The 18479-nt window shown below is 44.6% G+C and overlaps 1 protein-coding gene across 2 annotated transcripts; it reads right to left on the bottom strand.

The window, feature by feature from the left end:
- Window positions 1-527: 527 nt before the first annotated feature.
- dvl2 (dishevelled segment polarity protein 2) lies at window positions 528-18476 on the bottom strand. 2 transcript variants are annotated; one of them, XM_035616342.2, is made up of 15 exons: window positions 17815-18476; window positions 12276-12345; window positions 10211-10365; window positions 7584-7693; window positions 7209-7338; window positions 6662-6752; window positions 6432-6501; window positions 6106-6245; window positions 5361-5437; window positions 5168-5235; window positions 4935-5096; window positions 4344-4475; window positions 3122-3298; window positions 2434-2658; window positions 528-2293 (listed from the first exon to the last, which is right to left on the bottom strand). In XM_035616342.2, exons 1-15 carry the CDS (start codon window positions 17973-17975, stop codon window positions 1731-1733), a joined length of 2331 nt encoding a protein of 776 aa, XP_035472235.2. In that variant the 5' UTR covers window positions 17976-18476; the 3' UTR covers window positions 528-1730. The 2 variants fall into 2 exon arrangements, with proteins under 2 accessions (XP_035472235.2, XP_035472243.2); XM_035616350.2 differs by having other exon boundaries at window positions 4935-5069.
- Between the last annotated feature and the right edge of the window lie 3 nt (window positions 18477-18479).

Below are 18479 nucleotides of genomic sequence, written 5' to 3'. Positions count from 1 at the left end.
TATCAATAATATATATTGCCAAACTGCCATTAAAATTCTTTATTTTTGCATGCAAGTTTTCTGTTAGTCTCCCCAGTATTTTTCAAATCCTGGCACTGTTGGATAAACCTTTAAATATTTTAATTTGCATACTGTCAAGTGAATGTTGTGACCAATACATCTTTTAATATCTATATGATAGATATTAAAACAATTAGTCACAACATTCTCTGACATGTACACACAATTCTGCTACGATGGCAATTTCATTTCATACATCCCTTCCCAGAATTTAACAACCATTCAAACCTGGCCTCAAGTTATGTCCTCAAGCCCAGTTTCTCTTAATTCAGGAGCTCTAACTAGAAGTGACACTCAAATCAACAGTTCAAATTAGTTTATCTAAAAACAGAGACCAAAACTGCATTTCTCAGGACGTTCATATGATGAAAATGTATTAAAAAGCAATTAGCGGCACTAATTTAAGTTTCTTTTTTCCTGGTTGTGTGAGGAAGTTCATTTCCACAAACTGAAGCCTGAGCAGTATATGAGAGTATCAAATTTATTCTCAAATACACAAACAGAGGTGGCGATATGAAATCAAACAATGTGACACTGTCAAAATGTCGTTCTTCTCTTCTCTTTTTTTTATGTTGACTCTTCATTTAGCACCTTAATAGTTGGGTTACACATGATTTATATAGTCACTCATACAAAAAAAATGAAATAGGTGAGTAATGCGAGTCAGTAACATAAAAGTAAGCATGAGGAGCTGGGGGGCATTTGGATCACAGTAACTTAAGATGTACACTGCATGTAATCAAAAAGTACCGCTTTCAGTATCTCATTTTCACCAACTAGTACCGTTCTGCCTCTACAGTCCCACACCAAACACCATGGTACTCCTCACAATAAGAGTCTATCTGAAGACTAGGCCTAGACAGTGATAACCAACACAAGTTCACCAGGCATATTTGGACCTATTTTCTTTTCACATTAGAGTGTGCTGTTCTGTATTATTGCATTTACATTGGAGTGGTAGATATATACAGAAAAGTTCATTGTCAAACAATGCTGGTACAAGAGGAGTTATTTGTACGTACTTGGAGTGTGAGAATGTCTCTAAAAAATGTTTAAAAAAAAATAAGAGTAAGGCACTTGATATACTCCTGTGCCACCGACTCATCTGGCATCATGATCCAGATTTAGTGTACAAGATCGTATCCTTGTGTACTGGGCACCCTCTAGTGTTAAACTGTGGTCTGTGCGTTTCCTGCATGGGCAGCTCTGACGTGAATGGGTGACTTGGGAAGGCGCTTCCCCTCCCAAAAAATATTTCTGTTTTAAATGGCAAAAAGAAAACAAGAGTGCTAAGCAGCTCTAACAGGCACTCAAAAAACTTAACTGAGAGTTTGATTTTCTGAGAAAAACTAACAAGCTCATTGCAGAGATAAAAAAAGCAGAACTGGTCTTTGTGGATTTAGGCTGGAAAGACATTAGTGTTATTTAATAATTTGGTACGAGACTTTTTCACCAGATCTAGTCAGACCATATGGCACATTTATGATGGGGGTTTTTTTGTCATATTTTCTTTGTCAATGTTAAACCCTGTTTTCCCCAAATTTGTAACAAGTGCCCGCGACCCAATAGGCACTTGTGAGCTCAACAAGCTCCCGCCAGATCCTCGTCAAACAAGTGGGAACCGTACACTAACTTCACATGAACTGTCACTCAACACCGAGACTGAAAAACTACATGACGTCCACAAAGAACTCGCTGGGGTTGCCCATGGCCAGATGGAATGACTGGCGTGATGCAGTCAGCTCAGGGGGTACAGAGGCGAGGTCCCGGGTGGGCGGGGCCCCGGGAGGTCCCCCCGGAACGGAGGAGGGGGGTTGAGGTAAAGCTGGGTGCATGGGGCCTGTGGGCATCTGCTGTGTGTGAGGAAGAGCGTGTGCGGCTGCCATGGCTGGGTGCGGGTGCTGGGGCACCATCATCACCATCATGGGGTTGTAAGGCAGGATACCCGGTGGGTAGGGAGACATGTGGGGGGGCTGGGGCATGCGGTGATGGTGTGAGCGCTGGGAGGATGCATGGCTGTGCTCACTGGGCGCAGCGGAACCGTGGCCGCGCCGCAGGCTGCTGCGGGTGGAGTATTCTGATTCGCTGCCGCTGCCGGAGCGCGAGTCGCCACCACCACCTTCTCCACCCCCGCCAGCGGGTGATTTCTCCCCTCCACCCACTGTGCTGCCGGGACCTTTACTGCCGCGGCGTCGCTCACCCTCGCTTCTCGTTGATCCACTGCTTCGGCTCCCTGCGGTTAGAAAGAAAACGCCTTTTAGAGTTTCCCTACGTAAAGTCTGGACATTTCCCGGAAAGTTTCAGGAGTCACTTTATATGAGAACGCAAATGTCAAATGTTGCTACAGATATTCAGAATTTGCAGTTATGTCACCTTCACTGTGTTGGCTGCCGGTGCTGCCAGGAGCGTAGCTGTAGCTGGTGAGCTCGTGGTACGGAGGCGGCTGGCTGGAGTAGGGATGTGTAGGGTAGGGCTGATAGGGGAAGGTGTGCATCATGGGCCACGGCGAGGCCCCAGGCAGTGGCAGCGGGGCCAGGGTGTCCTGGTCTGAGGCCCCGCTGGAGCCATCGTTGTCATTCAGAGACAGATTGGCCATGTCTGGGTGGGAGATGAAAGGAAAAAGATGAAAACTAATAGGTTTGAACAAATGATATTACTTCAGCATAAACAACATGCTCCTTTAAAGAAAGTCATTACATTTCTTTAACATCTTTTTTTTTGTATCATGTTACACCTTAATGTTTATCTTTTGCATGCGTTAGAAAATACCCAAGTCAGATTACATCCAAGAAAATGATCAGGGACAGACATGTGATAGCAACTGAACTAGTAACAGCTGCTGTAGCTTGTGGATACATTCCAGTTTTTTCCCCCTGCTTGTGTTCAAATGTTTTTTTCTTTTTTGGAGATTCTAAGTTTAGGGATGTGAGGAAATAAAATTAATTGAACTTTGCAACTGCCAGAGTGCCCAAAAGAGGCCTGTGTGCAAAATGTGAGCAAGTAACATCAGTCAGCAGATTGATCCACGTCTTTGATGTCAGCGTTTTTTCCGGCAACTCACAGTTCTCGCAGTCGCTCAAGTCGCCGAATACGTAGTAGCACTGTTCGGAGAAGGTGATCTTGTTAACGGTGTGACGAATGAACCCCGCCTTCAGCAGGTTGCTGGCATACTTCCTGGCTTCACGCCTGTCCTGGAATCCCTCGATGTGGTGGAATAGCCACTCCACTACGTCTGAGCCTGGTGGCGGAGGCAGAGGCAAGGAAGGTAAAGTAAGAGAAACATATTCGCCCCAAAATAAGATTTTTGCATTAAAACTAATATAAATAATGAGGTAAATTCAATAAAATACAAATGTGTACATATATATAAATGCACACACACACACACACACATAAAACAAAGCGATGTCCAAAATCACAAATGGTTATGAGGAACATGGATAAAGGGCAGAATTAGAAGTTACTACGAACTTAAATTATATGCAAGAAAAAACAGCTGTTGTAAGAACATTACATGCATAGAATATGGAGTAGGAATGCAAAAAATATTAAGATAATTAAAGGGTCCATCACATTTTAAGAGATGAGGAAAACAGAAGAAATATGAATAAACAGCAGTTGATTGCGTTTGGGGTAAATATTAGATCACAATAAGAGTAAAATCAGCAGACAGAATAAAAATACTAAAGTTGTTCTACACCTTTAATAATTAGCACTGGAAAATCCGATTTGGGCATAAAAATTTAGGATTGCATAAGTAAAATATGGAACACAACGTTCTCAATGGGTTTTTATGCAGCAAAAACATTAATATTTCTTAAACTCGGTGGGAATGTAAGTCTGTTATTCCCAGAATTCAATTTAGCTGCATTAACATTTTACAGAAAAAAAAATTACAGCCTCCAGATGATCGAGCTGAATTTACACCTCTGACATTCTCAAAAAAAGAGAGAAAAAAATATTAATGGCCTCTTTTGAAAAATCTGAAATTGCATACAGCGGAAAACTTCTTGACAAAAAGTACAAAATGGGCAAACATGGCTTATGTAATTACTCCTTGTGATTCCGTTGCAGGTGATTCCAATTTAACAGATGTTTCCAGTCAAAACAAGCGCTGGCATAAGTGCTTGAGGTTTGTTTTTTTTCCTCCCACAAGTCACACGGTTTTAATTCTGTGAACATAATGGCTGCCCTGTAAAATCCTTCGAAGCACAGAACGTTCTTGAAACTAATGCCCTCTCTCTTTTTTTTGCCTCGTTTCCTCTCTTTTCTTTTTATCTTACCCAGGAAAGCATTGGGGATGGTGATTTTAAGCCACATGCGGTCCCTGACCTCCAGACCAGACTCCGGCGAGGCCATGGCCTTGGCAACTGATGCCATGTCTGAGTGTAGTGATAAATTGAAGTCGTCAAAACCTGAAGAGAAAGAAGGAAGAGTAGTTAACTGTAGAGGTTTGAGGATAAACGAGAGAATGATAGAGAGGAAATCAGAACTAGGTCAAAAAAAGAGGGTGGGGAGTGGAAGTTTGAAGTGGAGATCAAAGGCAGCAAAGCAGGAGACATCATTTATCACATCGCATAACAGTGGCGAAGGCAAAAGCGGAAAAACAGATGTGAAAGATGATTCCTGTGCCAATGTCATTACAAGAGAAAGATGGATGATGGAAACAGCAAGAGGAAAAAGATACTTTACAATAATGGCCATCATTCAGGACAAGAATATCGACAGACTGACAAAGAAACTGGGCAAGGTTTAGAAATGGATATAGTTTTATGGGTGGGATTGTGTGGATATGAAAGAGCTGAGAATAAAGAGGAGGGGGGGATGTTACAGCGCACGTAGAGAGTGAGATGAATACGGAAAGAGGCTCTCACGTTCAGTCTCGGTGACCGAGGAGGATGAGGTGATGGTGCTGAGGGAGGAGCTGCCTGGGTAGGGAGGGTAAGCCCCGGTCATGGCCACAGAGTGGCTGACCCACGCTGCTGGGTCGATGGGTCGGATCGGTTCGTCTACACAAGTCAAGAGAATTGGAAACTCTTTACTGACAATGATACCAACAGCAGAAAAAACAAGTTTGTCAGCGCGTGCGAGGCTGCGTGATACTCACTGCGAGGCAGAGTGAAGTAGCCCTGAGGAGAGGGGTCCCAACACTTGGCCACCGTCAGGATGATGGGTCTGGCAAAAACCACAAGAAAAAACAAATCACGATTGTTAAAAATCTGCTCACAAAAACATTTCCCCAAAAATTGTGGTCTGATTATATATAATTATATAAAAAAACAGAGGGGGCAGCAACTAACCCAGGCTTGTGTACAATCTCCCTCAGTACCCGCACCGCGTCGTCGTTACTCATGTTTTCAAAGTTGATGTCGTTCACCTTCAAAGCAAAAAGGAAAAAGATTTTACTCAGACACACATGTTTTAGCAGCCATGATGATGCAGCTGGCACAGCAGGAACTAGCAGAAACGTGATATGGATAACCATGGTATTTTTGTCACCACAATAGCGTCAAACCAGCGCACGATCATGATTACAAGTGTGTAGTTGGGATGAAAATTAAGGCTGACTTTGAAGATGGGTGTGGTCCGATCCATTAGTAATCATGTAATAATGTAGTTATGTACTCATGGGTCAGGAAGTCAACATGATGTGATGATCTCTAGTTTGTGTTTAAAAACAGAGGTGTCATCTAAATAAGTTTATTTCCCGTGTACTTCCCTCTAGCATAACACGGACAGCTAATGCGTCCACAATAAAAACCCCCTTGTTGTGTGTCCCGAAACGGAATCTGTGATTAGTTTTTGTCGTGCCAGCACCAAGCGTCAGGAGCGCCCACCATCAAGTGTTAGAGCAATGCATGTGCCAGTGCTAAGAATGAATTAATAACAATTGAATCAGCATTGAGCTGTTCCTAGACTGAGAACAATCCTGAAAAGAGCATCACAATGTCTCAAAACCCCCAAAAAAGTTCATTAGCAACAGCCATTCTAAAGAAAAAAAACCCACTCCTTTTGATTTACGATGAAGCCTTTTGTCTTTCTCACCTGCAGCAGCATGTCACCAGGCTCTATGCGTCCGTCGGCGGCCACTGCTCCTCCCTTCATGATGGAGCCGATGTAGATTCCTCCATCACCCCTTTCATTGCTCTGACCCACAATACTGATGCCCAAGAAGTTGTACTTCTCTGTATTGTAGAGAAATCAGAATGATGTTAACACTACGCACATATTTGTCCAAAAAAAAGTGCAGTGCAGTACTTGACTTGCACGTCTAAACAGCAGTATTGATTCAAGAGTTATTTATTTTGGAGAAAGCAACTTCCCACAAACACTAATGTTCATTAACAAGAATCGATCGGGAGTTTACAGACCCATGTTTAGGGTGACGGTGATGATGTTCAAGGACATCGTGGAGTCTGTCACGCTGCTGAAGGAGGAGGCCTGGAGATGAAAACCACAAAATTAGACTATGACATTTACTTAGGAATTCACTGACATAAACATTCTTGATTCAGCGTAGAGGACAGCAGAGGACCATCACGCAAATACAATAGGAGTTGGCAAGAGAGACATGTATGAAATGTAAAGCACATGTACATACCCTCTCTAGACGTGGGGGGCGCTGTTTCCTGCGTCGGCGGTGCCGCTTGAGAAGCCTGGAGGCTGTGCTTTGCTCTGTTGCACTACTGAACCTGCGAGTTCAAGGGTCAACAAGAGGCGAGAGGGTCAGATGTGAACCTTTTATAGGCTTGTATACGTCTCTCTCCCCCTTTTGTGTCTGAAACCCACCAACTGATAAAATTGAGTGATAAAATAGACTAAGAAAACATACTAAAACAAAACAAAAAGGCAGCCAGAGCATTTAATTCGGAGACATAAAAAGTCAACACTAATTAAACCCATATTACCCAGATGGAGACACTTTGATTCACTCGTATTAGGTTCTTAATTATGAGAGCTGGCCAAAGTAAGACAACGTCATCTTCTCCAGAAATATACAGTAAATATCGGAAACCAAATTAACTAAAAATGTTAGTTTTCTTGAGTTGGTACATGGAAACAGTTTTTTAAGACTAAGCCCAGCATTGAGTTAAGTGGAGATCCCCATCTTTCTCAGTTAACCCCCCTCTCTTTAATCAGCGTCTCACCTGCTCATGGTGTCGTCGTCCTCGGAGTCACAGAAGCTGGTCGTTTCCAGCTCGCTGCTCATCACTGTGCTGGAGCTCTCGTACCCTGCCAGGTGGCGCTCCAGACGACTCTGGCCATTCATACGAGGCCCTGCGATGACGAAGAGGAAGCCCCACACACGAGCAGGAAGATAATCAGAATGAATTTTCATTTTTTGCTCGAGTCAGTGTATATCTTTTTTTCTTCTTCTATAAATCATTGACATTCCTTGTGTCTTATCATTCCTCAATGGAATCAATGGATGTTGGGAGTGTGCCAGATCTTGATGGCGCCCCATCCTAAAGGAGCATTTCTTTTTTTTTTGTTCATCAGTGCTGTGATGTTGCGTCTCTCACCGTGTTGCTCCATGCCCTCTCGGTGACGAGGTCTCTCTCTCCTAAAAGAAACTACAGACTCTGTTTCAGTCTGGTCGTCCAAAGTCTCCACGCTGCCTGTGGCATTGGGACTGTAAAGGAAGAAGCAGGAGCACAGTTGGAATTAAAGCAATTGGCTGTAACTTAGGAGAACTCCACCAAATTCAGCATTGCTCCCCTACAACATTGTCAAACTCAGGTAAGTTTTGAACATTGCCATTGCCACTCTGGTGCCAAAAATTACTTTTTGCAAACCTCTGCACAGAATTTCAAGTACGGTGGCCCAGAAGTGTCAAACAGAATGTTGAGCGAATCCGCCCTAATATAAATGTCTCCATAGTAGCTTGGATTACATCTATCTGATTACCTAATATTAGCTAAATGACGTGATACTAATGTCAGCTTAGTGCATAGCTAGTTTCATTATAGCCAAATTAGAATGCAGAGAACATAAATACAACAACACTGCAATTTGTGGCACATAGCGATAGTTATCAGAGTTAGCTAACAAACAAAGTTTCACTTATATCTCCGACAGACAATAATTCAATTCAAATTCATTCAACATCTGTTGTGGTCTCACTTCCATTGAGTTGTGACTTTTGCATTCTGTTCAACACTTCTGGGCCACAGTATTGGTGCATAACCTTTCAAAGTGATTAATCATTTTATTTTCAACTTTTAAGGCAGTCAAATTATTCAGTCATTAAAACATCATCAATCTAGAGTTTCATGAGTCATATTGGATTATTTAGCAGCAAAACATTTTTAGAATATATTGATATACTTCTTCTTTTTTTACTCAAACTGTACACAGATGGTGTGGGGCTTTAAAGTACTTTCATTTCCCTTTGGAGTTCAACTCTTTACATAACTTCAGTTTTATTGTTATAGACAATGTGATCCAGTTACACCTGTCACTTCAGTGCAGTTCTTAACTAGGTCTGATATTATGAGATCGCATTACATGGTATCCAGAGTTGGTCTGAAACTGAAACTCTCGTCTCCTGTGGCTGAACTTAAATCCGCACCGCGGAGATCGGATGACTGAATACTTATTGGCCTGTCAAGTGTAAAGCTTGGCTTCACATATGACGATCAAGTTCATTTTTGACTTGGTGTGATTTTATTGAGGATGACATAAAGTAGGTACAGTATTTGTGTTGGTTTGGTGGTACGATGATGTCACCTAGGCAATTTCACTTACAGACAGTACTCTGTGAATTAGAAATACAAGTACAAGATGTACACATTTTAATGTTATACGTCCGCAGAAAGTGGACTTTTAAGGCCAAAATGGATATTGACCATTAAGCGTTTTGTTTGAACATGAAAATATAACACAAAGATAGTTGATAAAGATCCCTTCCATTTCATTTCTTAAAGAATGATAAACAAGGAACACAATGAGTGTGACAGTTGTCAGTGGTCAACAAACTATGTAATGGTGACACTTTCTAAATAACATCAAACCTAGTAGTTTAATATTTCTTGTAAGGCACAAAGGTGTCACCAAAACAATCTAAAGAAAGGAGAAACAAGGATCCAGACACCAGGGGACCACCAAGTCACATCCACAGCTGGTATTAGTCTAAAGTGTATTGCAACAAGCCGCAGTAAGTAAGCCTACATGGAGCAGTGTACGCACACCAACAGATGTGCTAATTACACAGGTAGACAAAGACGGTGTTTGTTCGTGATGACAGAAGGCTCAAAAAGGGGCTTTATTTCATCAGACAGTCACAGAGACCCCGCAATTTGAAGGATTTAATTTGATTTTCCACTACAACCAACGGTGGCGATCCAGCTCCAAATACAGCGAGGAAAGAAATAACAAACGTGATCAATTATCCACCATCTGTGAACCACACATTTGCAGAAGTTAACAAGAAATGTTTAATTTGGAAATGGATTTTTTAAAAACCCATCAGACCAACGTCGTGAAGCCAAAGCAGACAGGCAGGATGAGGTCCAACCAAAAATGGCACACTGCGGTCTTAATGGGAAGTCGCACTGATGTGTGCGAACTCCATTTGACCCGTAAACCAAACGTTAAGAGCTGCCCACAACATACTTCTAGAGGAACTAAAGAGCCGCGGTAAGAAATTGTTAAGTTAGTTTTAAACTCTACGGGCCCTGTTGACCAACATGTTTCGGTACTGTATATATTCATGTGACAAATGTATAATGTAAATTAGACTAGTAATCTGCATGAGAAATAACGAATAATAAAATATTTAAATTATGTGTAAGAGCATTTTCAAATCTGACTGTTGGGGTGTTGAAAAAGCTGGTTGCAGAACTGGTCATGTTAGTAACAAGGGCGGCCCCGGCGAGAGATCGGGTTTAAATGAGCTGTAGTGTTCTCGCTATTCTTGTTGTAACCCGATAACGGGAGTGTATGAGATATTCAGGAAAAGATACAGTACCTGTATTGCAGCTACGGGAGAAGCACGAGTGTAAGTTCAGTTTTGAAGTAGTGGGGAAAATATGGCAGGTAAATACACAGTACAGTAAGTGCTTCAAATGTATGTGTGTGTGTGTGTGTGTGTGTGTGTGTGTGTGTGTGTGTGTGTGTGTGTGTGTGTGTGTGTGTGTGCTTTGCTTACTGGAAGGAGGGAGGTCTGGAATCCCCGATGCCCCCTGTCCTCTCCACGGGTGGTGGGGGCAGGGGCGGAGGAGGTGGCGAAGGCTGGGTAGTCGTTTCCACGGGAGGAACCACCGCAACTGGAGGCTCCGCTGCCGGAGTGTCTGAAGATACCAACTGGAAAAAAAGAAAGGCACGAGATTCAGCGACAAAACGAGAGGCAGGGAGTATCCGGGGTAAAAGGTAAAGAGAGAGACCGGGATGAAAAGAAGAGAAATTGACACAGCGAGGGGAACAAATCGGGAGAGGGCAGAGGGGAGAGAGGGTGAGAAATTGAGAGGAATGAAAGGAGGAGTGGGAAGGAGGTAGAGGGTACGAGGGAGGGAGAACGGCTAAGATGTCAATTACATTGACACACAAACACAGTGCTCTTTTCAGTCGGACGTCTCGAGGGCAAACCGTAACGCTATCCTACACTCAACCTGTCTCTCCCCATTATACAACAAAAGTGGCCGCAAACGTGCGCACACATACAAGGTGACGCACAACAATTAGGGCTGAATACCACACAGCATCCATTACGCGAACCACAAAAAAACATATATACGCAGGAAAAGGAATACGACGTCGGTGGGATCAGTTGGGCCGTGAATGGGGACAAAAGACATACAAGAAGTGGAATTCTAAAAATCTGTGCATTTACATTGTTCATTCCATAGCTTTTGAAGGGTTTGGTGCGTTCACTGACTTCGTATAAACACGCTCAGCGTTACCTGTCAAAACAACTCGACTAAATGGAGTCCATCGGCCACAGAAGACTTGAAGTTCACTCTCTTTACCGAGTCACTCACTGCTTCTTTTCCACCCTCCCCACTAATGGTGTGTGTGACTGTGAAACACTCGTCTTCTGGGATCCCTCCGTCCGCCTTGGCGTGCAGATCACATATCAGCCCCCCCACCTCTCACCCTTCCCCACCCGTCTCCGAGCTTTGTTCCCCTCTCTTTTAAATGCCGTCCCTCATTCTTATGCACTTAACAGATGCGTTGGACTCGGAGCAGAGTTTTCTGGGCCAAGTCCCCGTGTTTTGTCTGCATGCAGATGTAACCTGCCGCGCGGGGGAACAACAACTGGGGAAAATGGAAAATATGAAAAAACTGTGCCTGGCGACTCGCTGCACTGTAAATGCTGGCAAGCTGACAAGATTGAGTATCGAAATTTGACATCTGCAGGACCCACGTGTTGCATCGTCAAATAATCGTTGCAATGTGCATTTTTATTGCATTGTATAAATTAAGATAACATAGATAAAATAATAAAAAATATATGCTGAAAATATAATTACACTTGACTTTAGAAAATTCTTTGTTGCACTGGAATCATACAAAACCAAACAAGGTTATGTCAATAAAGTTAATGTGGCTACAACTCCATGAGTATTTTTCTCTCGTCCTGTTTAATCTGGCTGGACAATCGGTTTGTTTCAGACTTCCCTCTCTTTCCAAAAGACTATTCCCAAGATGTTTTTTTTAACCAAACCCTCTCCCAAGTATAAATCAAACCTACAAAAGGGTGTGACCTTCCCATACGATATACAATAATGCAAATGCAGAACTTTAATTACTCCATTTTACTGCTGCCAATTAGACAAGATCATTAGTCTGGAGGGGAGGAGGGTGGGGGGGGGGGGGGGGGGGGGGGGGGGGGGCGTCTGGGGGATGTACAGGAAAAGGAAAAGTTGTTTCTGAAAACAGCCTGTGGCTGATAATGTTGGCTGACATTTGAGACAAAAGCCGAGTTTTGACATTTTCAGACAATCACCGGTGGGGAATTGTTGAAATGAAGTCATTTCTGAATAGGCCCCATTCACTGAAGACATCATGATATGCCCCAAAAGGGAAAGCACAGGTTTACTCGATTTAATTCTTTACCAGGGTTCTTGAATAAAACAGTGGCATCTTTAATATTGTCAGGAACATCTGCTGTGGAAAAAACCCAACCCGTTTAGAACAATGGTCACCAGTGAAATCTGGAAAAGCTCCCATTCCCGCTTTTAGAAGAAAAATGCAGCAGGTTTATTATTTCTTACCCATGACACCACTCGGCCGTTGAAACATGGCAACTTGGCACCGTCGTCAGAAATCTCTTCTTTCACCACCCTGGGAAAAAAAAAATGGAGAAAAGAGCAAGGTTTAGGAGGTATATAAATTGTTCTGCCCTCATAACATCTTGGCAAGGTGTGTAGTATCTGGATGGTACCGCCGAGTGGAGGAATGATATACTGTGGCTTTACTGTCATCTTAAAGACAAACGTGAAGCTGCAGGGGAATTAAATGGTTTACATTACATGACAGCATGGCTGACCTAAATCAAATACCAGGCTTATTTGACATTTTCCTTCTACATGCGGTACCAGGTTTAGTCTGCTGCTAAGGCTCCATCCAAACTACTAGGTTTCAGTTTTCAGAAACGTTCTCCGTCCACACCGAATCAGTATTAACACCCTGTTCATACCACACCACGTGGCCATTCGCGTACACTGAGCATGTGCGTTCCCGTGTGAACAGGAAGCAGATTGTCTACTCTAATGCTGGTTACTTAGTTACAGAAAATACTACGAACGAGGAACAGCAATGGTGAAAAGTAAGACACGGTCTTTATTTTTCTTGGACGGGCGACGAGGTGGAACTAGTGCTCAAAAAAAGTATTACAACGTTTGTTGTCCTTCGCCACTGGAAGTTTTCCAAACGTCTCCATTTTAAGCACTTGAAAACTCCGGAGTTGTGTGGACGGCGGGCATAGACGCGGCGACGGCGATGCATTTGAAAACAAGAATGTAGTAACGCGGACGTAGCCTAACACAACGGACAAAAGTGGCTTTAACTGAGCAGCAATTCGGCTTAAATCACGCATCAACTTTTTATTTAACTGGTCTAGAAAGTAACGTTGAAGTGACTGTAAAAAAAAAAAAAATGGTTGCCAAGTCATATGCAACCTGTTTATGCCAACAACTTTCCCCCTAACTTTTTGTGTCGCTCTTAGGGAAAGGAAGTGTGCGACTGAATTCACCCTCCCAGTTTAAAATCCATTGAGAAAAGTTGTCTATTTTATGTTGTTGTTTATGAGTATTTTGTTAAATTTGATTCACATAAATGTCGAAAATAATGCAATAAAGCCGCACTGCTCATTCATCTGCAAGCTTGATCCAATACACGCTATGAAAAAAATCTATGATGGCGGCTGACAAAACTGTCTGGTGATGTATCATGTTGTCGTCCAACCCCCACTGTTGAATTGTTCAAATTTCAAACTTTTTGCGTCTGCCCTGTTTGGCTTGAAGACATTTTATTCCTTGTGACTGATTTCCCCGTGTGGGATCAATAAAGTTATTATTGTCTCTTTGTTCTGTAATTGGTTGTAATGTCATAATTGTAATTATATAATGTCATAATTGATTTAACTAACTAGTAAAAGCGACCATTCACTCACTGAGCTCCAATCTGCATCATCAGAACCCCCCCCCCCACACACACACATAGTGAAAGGACAATTAAATCGCTGGGATACTATCCGGAAATAATATTATTACCAAAAGACCACCCAGGCATGAAGCCATGACTCAGCATAGCAGATATCAAAACAAAAGAAGCCATGCAAGTTATTTGCTTCCTCCTCCGGACGGAGACGCTGTGGAATTTCTTCTGTCTTGGCGATGAGCTAAAATACACACAATTTTACTGCTTTTGTGCCTCCTTGCAAATTACACAACCTGGTCACTAAATAAATGCACACATAAGGACGGCAACCCCTCAGAAAATGGCCACTGCCGGAGCCTGGCCTCGACGCGGCCCCCTCCTCCGTGCTCCTCCGTGTTTGTCAGAAAGGCAAACATTTGGCTCCGGCTGCCAATACGTTATTACAGTAGTTCGTCGGGACAGGGGCTGGGTTTGACGGGACAGGGGCTGGGTGGGCACGCGGGTGCCACGGAGAGGACACGGGACTGCTTCTCGTGTTTCTCATTTTCCAGCTTCAGTCCGACAGCCTCCTCTTTTCTGCGTGTGAGACTTGGTCAAGCTCCGCTGGGCTTTCGTAAGCAGCCGTTGAGAGCTGGTTTTTGCGGGCGAGTGTTAGCACACGGCCAGATTGTTGTGGGCACTTGGTGGGGAGGCTGCTGCTGCTGCTGCTGCTGCTGCTGCTGCAGGAGGCATCCGAGAGCCGCGCGTACGGCCGCCGAGAGGTTGAGTTAACAGAAGAGAAATATTCCCCCCCCCCCCGTACGCTGCGAGGAACTGCGTCTCGCCGGCGGATGAACAGATGCAACATTCTTCTCCTGAGGGTGTAATTGTCTTCATTCCTCGGCCCTCCAAACAAACAAGTGACCACAGTTGATCATTTCAGGCACGCTCTAAAATACCTCACATAATGCACACACAGTCCTGTTGGGGTCTACGAAAACCCTCTTTGCCTTTTCACCCCCCCCCCCCCCCCCCCCCCCCCCAGTCCCTTGATACCTTTAAATTCCACACACCCACCACCACATCTCTTTTGTAACAAGTAATCTTGGTGAAACTGCTCTCCGGTCCTCCCCTCGCCAGCACACGGTCACGGCAGAATATCCAATAACTGAGCGAACACCATCCCACTCTTTCTCCCCTTCCGTCTTCCGTTTGGACAACCCCAGAAACCCAGCAAATGGCCTCTGTCCAGCGCCTGGTTCCCAGCATCGGCCCTGGCCTACTCTGCTCCATGCGCGAGCCCCCCCCCCCCCCACTGCCACACACACAGCTCTGGTCGACAGCTGGCCTTGTACCAGGGCAAATGAAAACACACACTATTACACACTCCTCTCCTGGGTCGGAGAAGAGAGGGAGAGGGGGGGCAAAAACGTCCCTGCTTTGATTGGACAGCTGACTCGGAGCTATGTTTGAAAAAATTTTTTTACCTCTGAACTCAGTCGGAGATATTCAAATGAGAGCGTGAGATGCCAGACTGTGCGATTCAAACAAAAAAAAGTGTGTGGGGGGGGGGGGGTAAACTTCCCCTCGCTCCGTGGACAGAGTTTGGCGTTGGGCGGCTCTTCTGAGAGATGGAACACACGCCTTTGGAAAAACACTAACATAGTGTGCTCTCTTTCAAGCGTACCCGGTCAAAATGTAATAATCTCCCGTCCTGTTACACGAGGGACGAGCTCCCAATTCGACGGCCAACTCGGAAATGACACTGGTGACTGTGGCGAGGGCGGTCGAGTTGAAATCGCTGCGTCCGTTAGACATAACAACTGCAGACAATAGCTTGACGCAGTTATTTGGCGTATTTTTCAGTTTATTGGGTACAACTGGCCAAAACTAAAGCAGTCAAATGAAACGCTGCTGCAGTGAATCGTGAAGGTTAGCCACCTTTTGTTGAAACTCTTTTAGATGGGTTGTAATTCAACGTTCTATTTATTTCTGAATGTACTGAGGTACAGTTACATTTAGAGCTGCAACAGTTAATCGATTAGAAATCGATAACGAAATAAATCTGCGACTATATTGATAATCGATTCAAGTGGTTTTTATGAGAAAAGAAAAGGTCAAACTTCACTGATTTCAACTACTTGAATGTGAATATTTGCTGGTTTCTTTGCTCCACTGTGACAGGAAACTGAATAGCTTTGGTGTGAGGACAAAACAGAACACCATCTTGGAATTTTGGGAAACACGAGCGCCATTTTCCAACATTTTAAGACATTTCATGCACCAAACAACTAATCGATTATGAAAAGAATTGTTAGTTGCAGCCCTAGTTACATTGTATTTTTTTTTACGTTCATTTGTGTTATGTTATGAGCCTGGATTAATATAAATATGGTGGACTGAGGCTATCCAAACAACATTGGAGCTGAAATCACTCGTAACTTACTCTGCAATTAAAATTTTTTTGGCTTTGCTTTGCATTTTTTTCTTTGCAGAAATCAATCTCTTGAATTTTCAACGGTCGGTTGGACAAACCAAGTCACTTGTAAACGTCACCTCACGCTCTCGGAACTTGAAATTCACATCACCCACAACGGTCTTTATTTATAGATGTGCATGGTGGATTAAAGCTGCAGCCCTGAACAGCGTCTCTGTGCAAACACAGGGGCCACGTGACTCGACATTACTCCGTGTAGGCTACAGACTTTACTGGGGATTACCTCCGCATACCCTGCCGTCTACTCTTGCAACGATATGGCGAATCGCGCAGTGTGTAACCTGCCAGAAGCCGACACACAAACCCCCCCGGAGCCAAAAGGGATGGCGTAGCGTTGCGCGCACGTCCGAGCCCGAGCATCCTTTCGAATAACGCAGCTCCCTTCGTTTGACGAACTGTGTTTGCTCGGTCGAAATGGTTCCTAAAGCGCACATTTCGTCTTTTAAACAAGCCAAAGCCAGATGTTAAGTAAACGAGGCGTCTCTACGAGGCAATTGTTGAGGTTGCTGCTATCAATATCCAAATTGTCTGCATCTGCCGGCAGCTCAGGCCTTGATGAAGAAGTGTCCCGTCCATTTCATCGTGTTGCTGGAGTGGATGTTGTTGTTGTTGTTGCTGCTGCTGCTGCTTCCCCCTTTGGCACAGGCTGCGTCGGTGCCATCCAAGTGGGAAAAGAGGCAACCGGCCCAGCCTCGATGCTCATCCAAGACTACAATGCATTTAACAGAAGCAGCCTACCCCCCCCCCCCCCCCCCCCAGAGGGTCTCGCCGGGTGAATAAAACCACAAACATGCATTCCTCCGCAGGAAAATGCACAGCAGCCACACAGGACAGGAAGAAAGAAAGAACGAAAGGAGGGGAATGAGAGAGAAAAACGGGGCTGAATTGATAGAGGGAGAGGAGACAGCTCTTTCTGGAGGAGTGGGCTGGGATAAAGAGAGGACAGGGGAGGAAGCCAGGGGGAATCAAAAGGGATGACGAGCAGGCCAAAGTGTTAAAGAGGGGGGGGGGGGACAAAACCCCTGGCCTCAGTCCTGGGAGGAGGAAAAAAGGCGAGGATTTCGCAAGATGATGGACCGAAGAAGGAGGGAGGAGGGGAGGGAGGGATGAGGATTAAGGGGGTAAAGGAAAGCAGCAGGGACAGGGGAATGCCTCCCATTGTAATGATGATGTTTTCTGAGAAATGCCCCCCCCCCCCCCCCCTCAAACTTACATACCCCACAGTATTTATAGAAGCACTCGGATGTTCATAGGGAGTGATTACAACTTTTGCAGTTTTCCCTGATTGGGGATGTGTGACCTGACTGACTGACTGGCTCCATTCAAGTTCCCCCTGTCGCTAACGGAAGTCATTACCTGTGACAAATACACGACAGCCGGTCACAGGATGGGATTGCATGGTTGTTGTTTTGTTTTTGGGGGGGGGGGGAGTAATGGAATACATAAATATGTATATATATTTATATGAATTTCATTACAGAAAACGAAAAAAAAAAAGGATCATTGTTTGGTTTTTATTCGGTTCAGTTGAAGATCGTCCACCGGTCACATGAGGCGTCTACTTTCAAACTTTTTTTTTTGATTTGATTTCACTCGATCACCACTCGCTTTGCATGCGAGACCAGCAACAAGGGGGGGAAGGAGAAGAAGGAGAAAAATAAATCAGTGCAGCTCACCCGAAGTCCTGGTCCATAGACTTGAAGAAGAACTTGTAGTTGGGCTTGTTCAGGACCTGTTTGAAATCCAGCAGAGTGATACTCTCGGCGGCGATGGGGATCTTCACCAAGTACGGCGTCTCCTCCTCGTCGATGTGATAAATGATTTTGGTTTCCGCCATGGCTGCGGTGGCTTCTTCTTCTTCTTCTTCTTCTTCTTCTCTTTTCTCCCTCCTCCTTCTCGCTCTCCCACCACCACCACCACCACCTCCTCCTCCTCCTCCACCAAAGCTGGAAGTTGCCACAAGAAACCCACTCGCGCTCTCCAACAACGAGGCAGCGTTCCCTTCTCGTCGGGCTAGCGGCGGAGCTAGCGGCGGAGCTAGCTAGGTGGCTAACGAGACGGCAGAGGTGAAGCGATGATGGCCACTGGGGCTTCTTTTTTTTTTCTTTCTTCTTCCTTTCTTTCCTTCTTCTCCTCCTCCTCCTCCTCCTTCTCAGTCCGAGCCGCGGGACGCGAAAGCTCGCTCGCTCTCCGACGTGGGCCGAACTGAGGCGAGTCGCGTTCCCCCGCTGCTACCGAGGCGAGGGGCGGACGACGGACGACGGACACGCTACGTTCACACGACCCGACCACCGACAACTTTTTTTTTTCCCCCAACAAAAACACACACACACACACACAC

This window comes from Scophthalmus maximus, chromosome 12 (genome assembly GCF_022379125.1).
Source record: "Scophthalmus maximus strain ysfricsl-2021 chromosome 12, ASM2237912v1, whole genome shotgun sequence".
Lineage (NCBI taxonomy): Eukaryota > Metazoa > Chordata > Actinopteri > Pleuronectiformes > Scophthalmidae > Scophthalmus > Scophthalmus maximus.
Note: the sequence above shows the minus strand (reverse complement) of the source record. Positions and strands in the feature narration are given on the sequence as shown.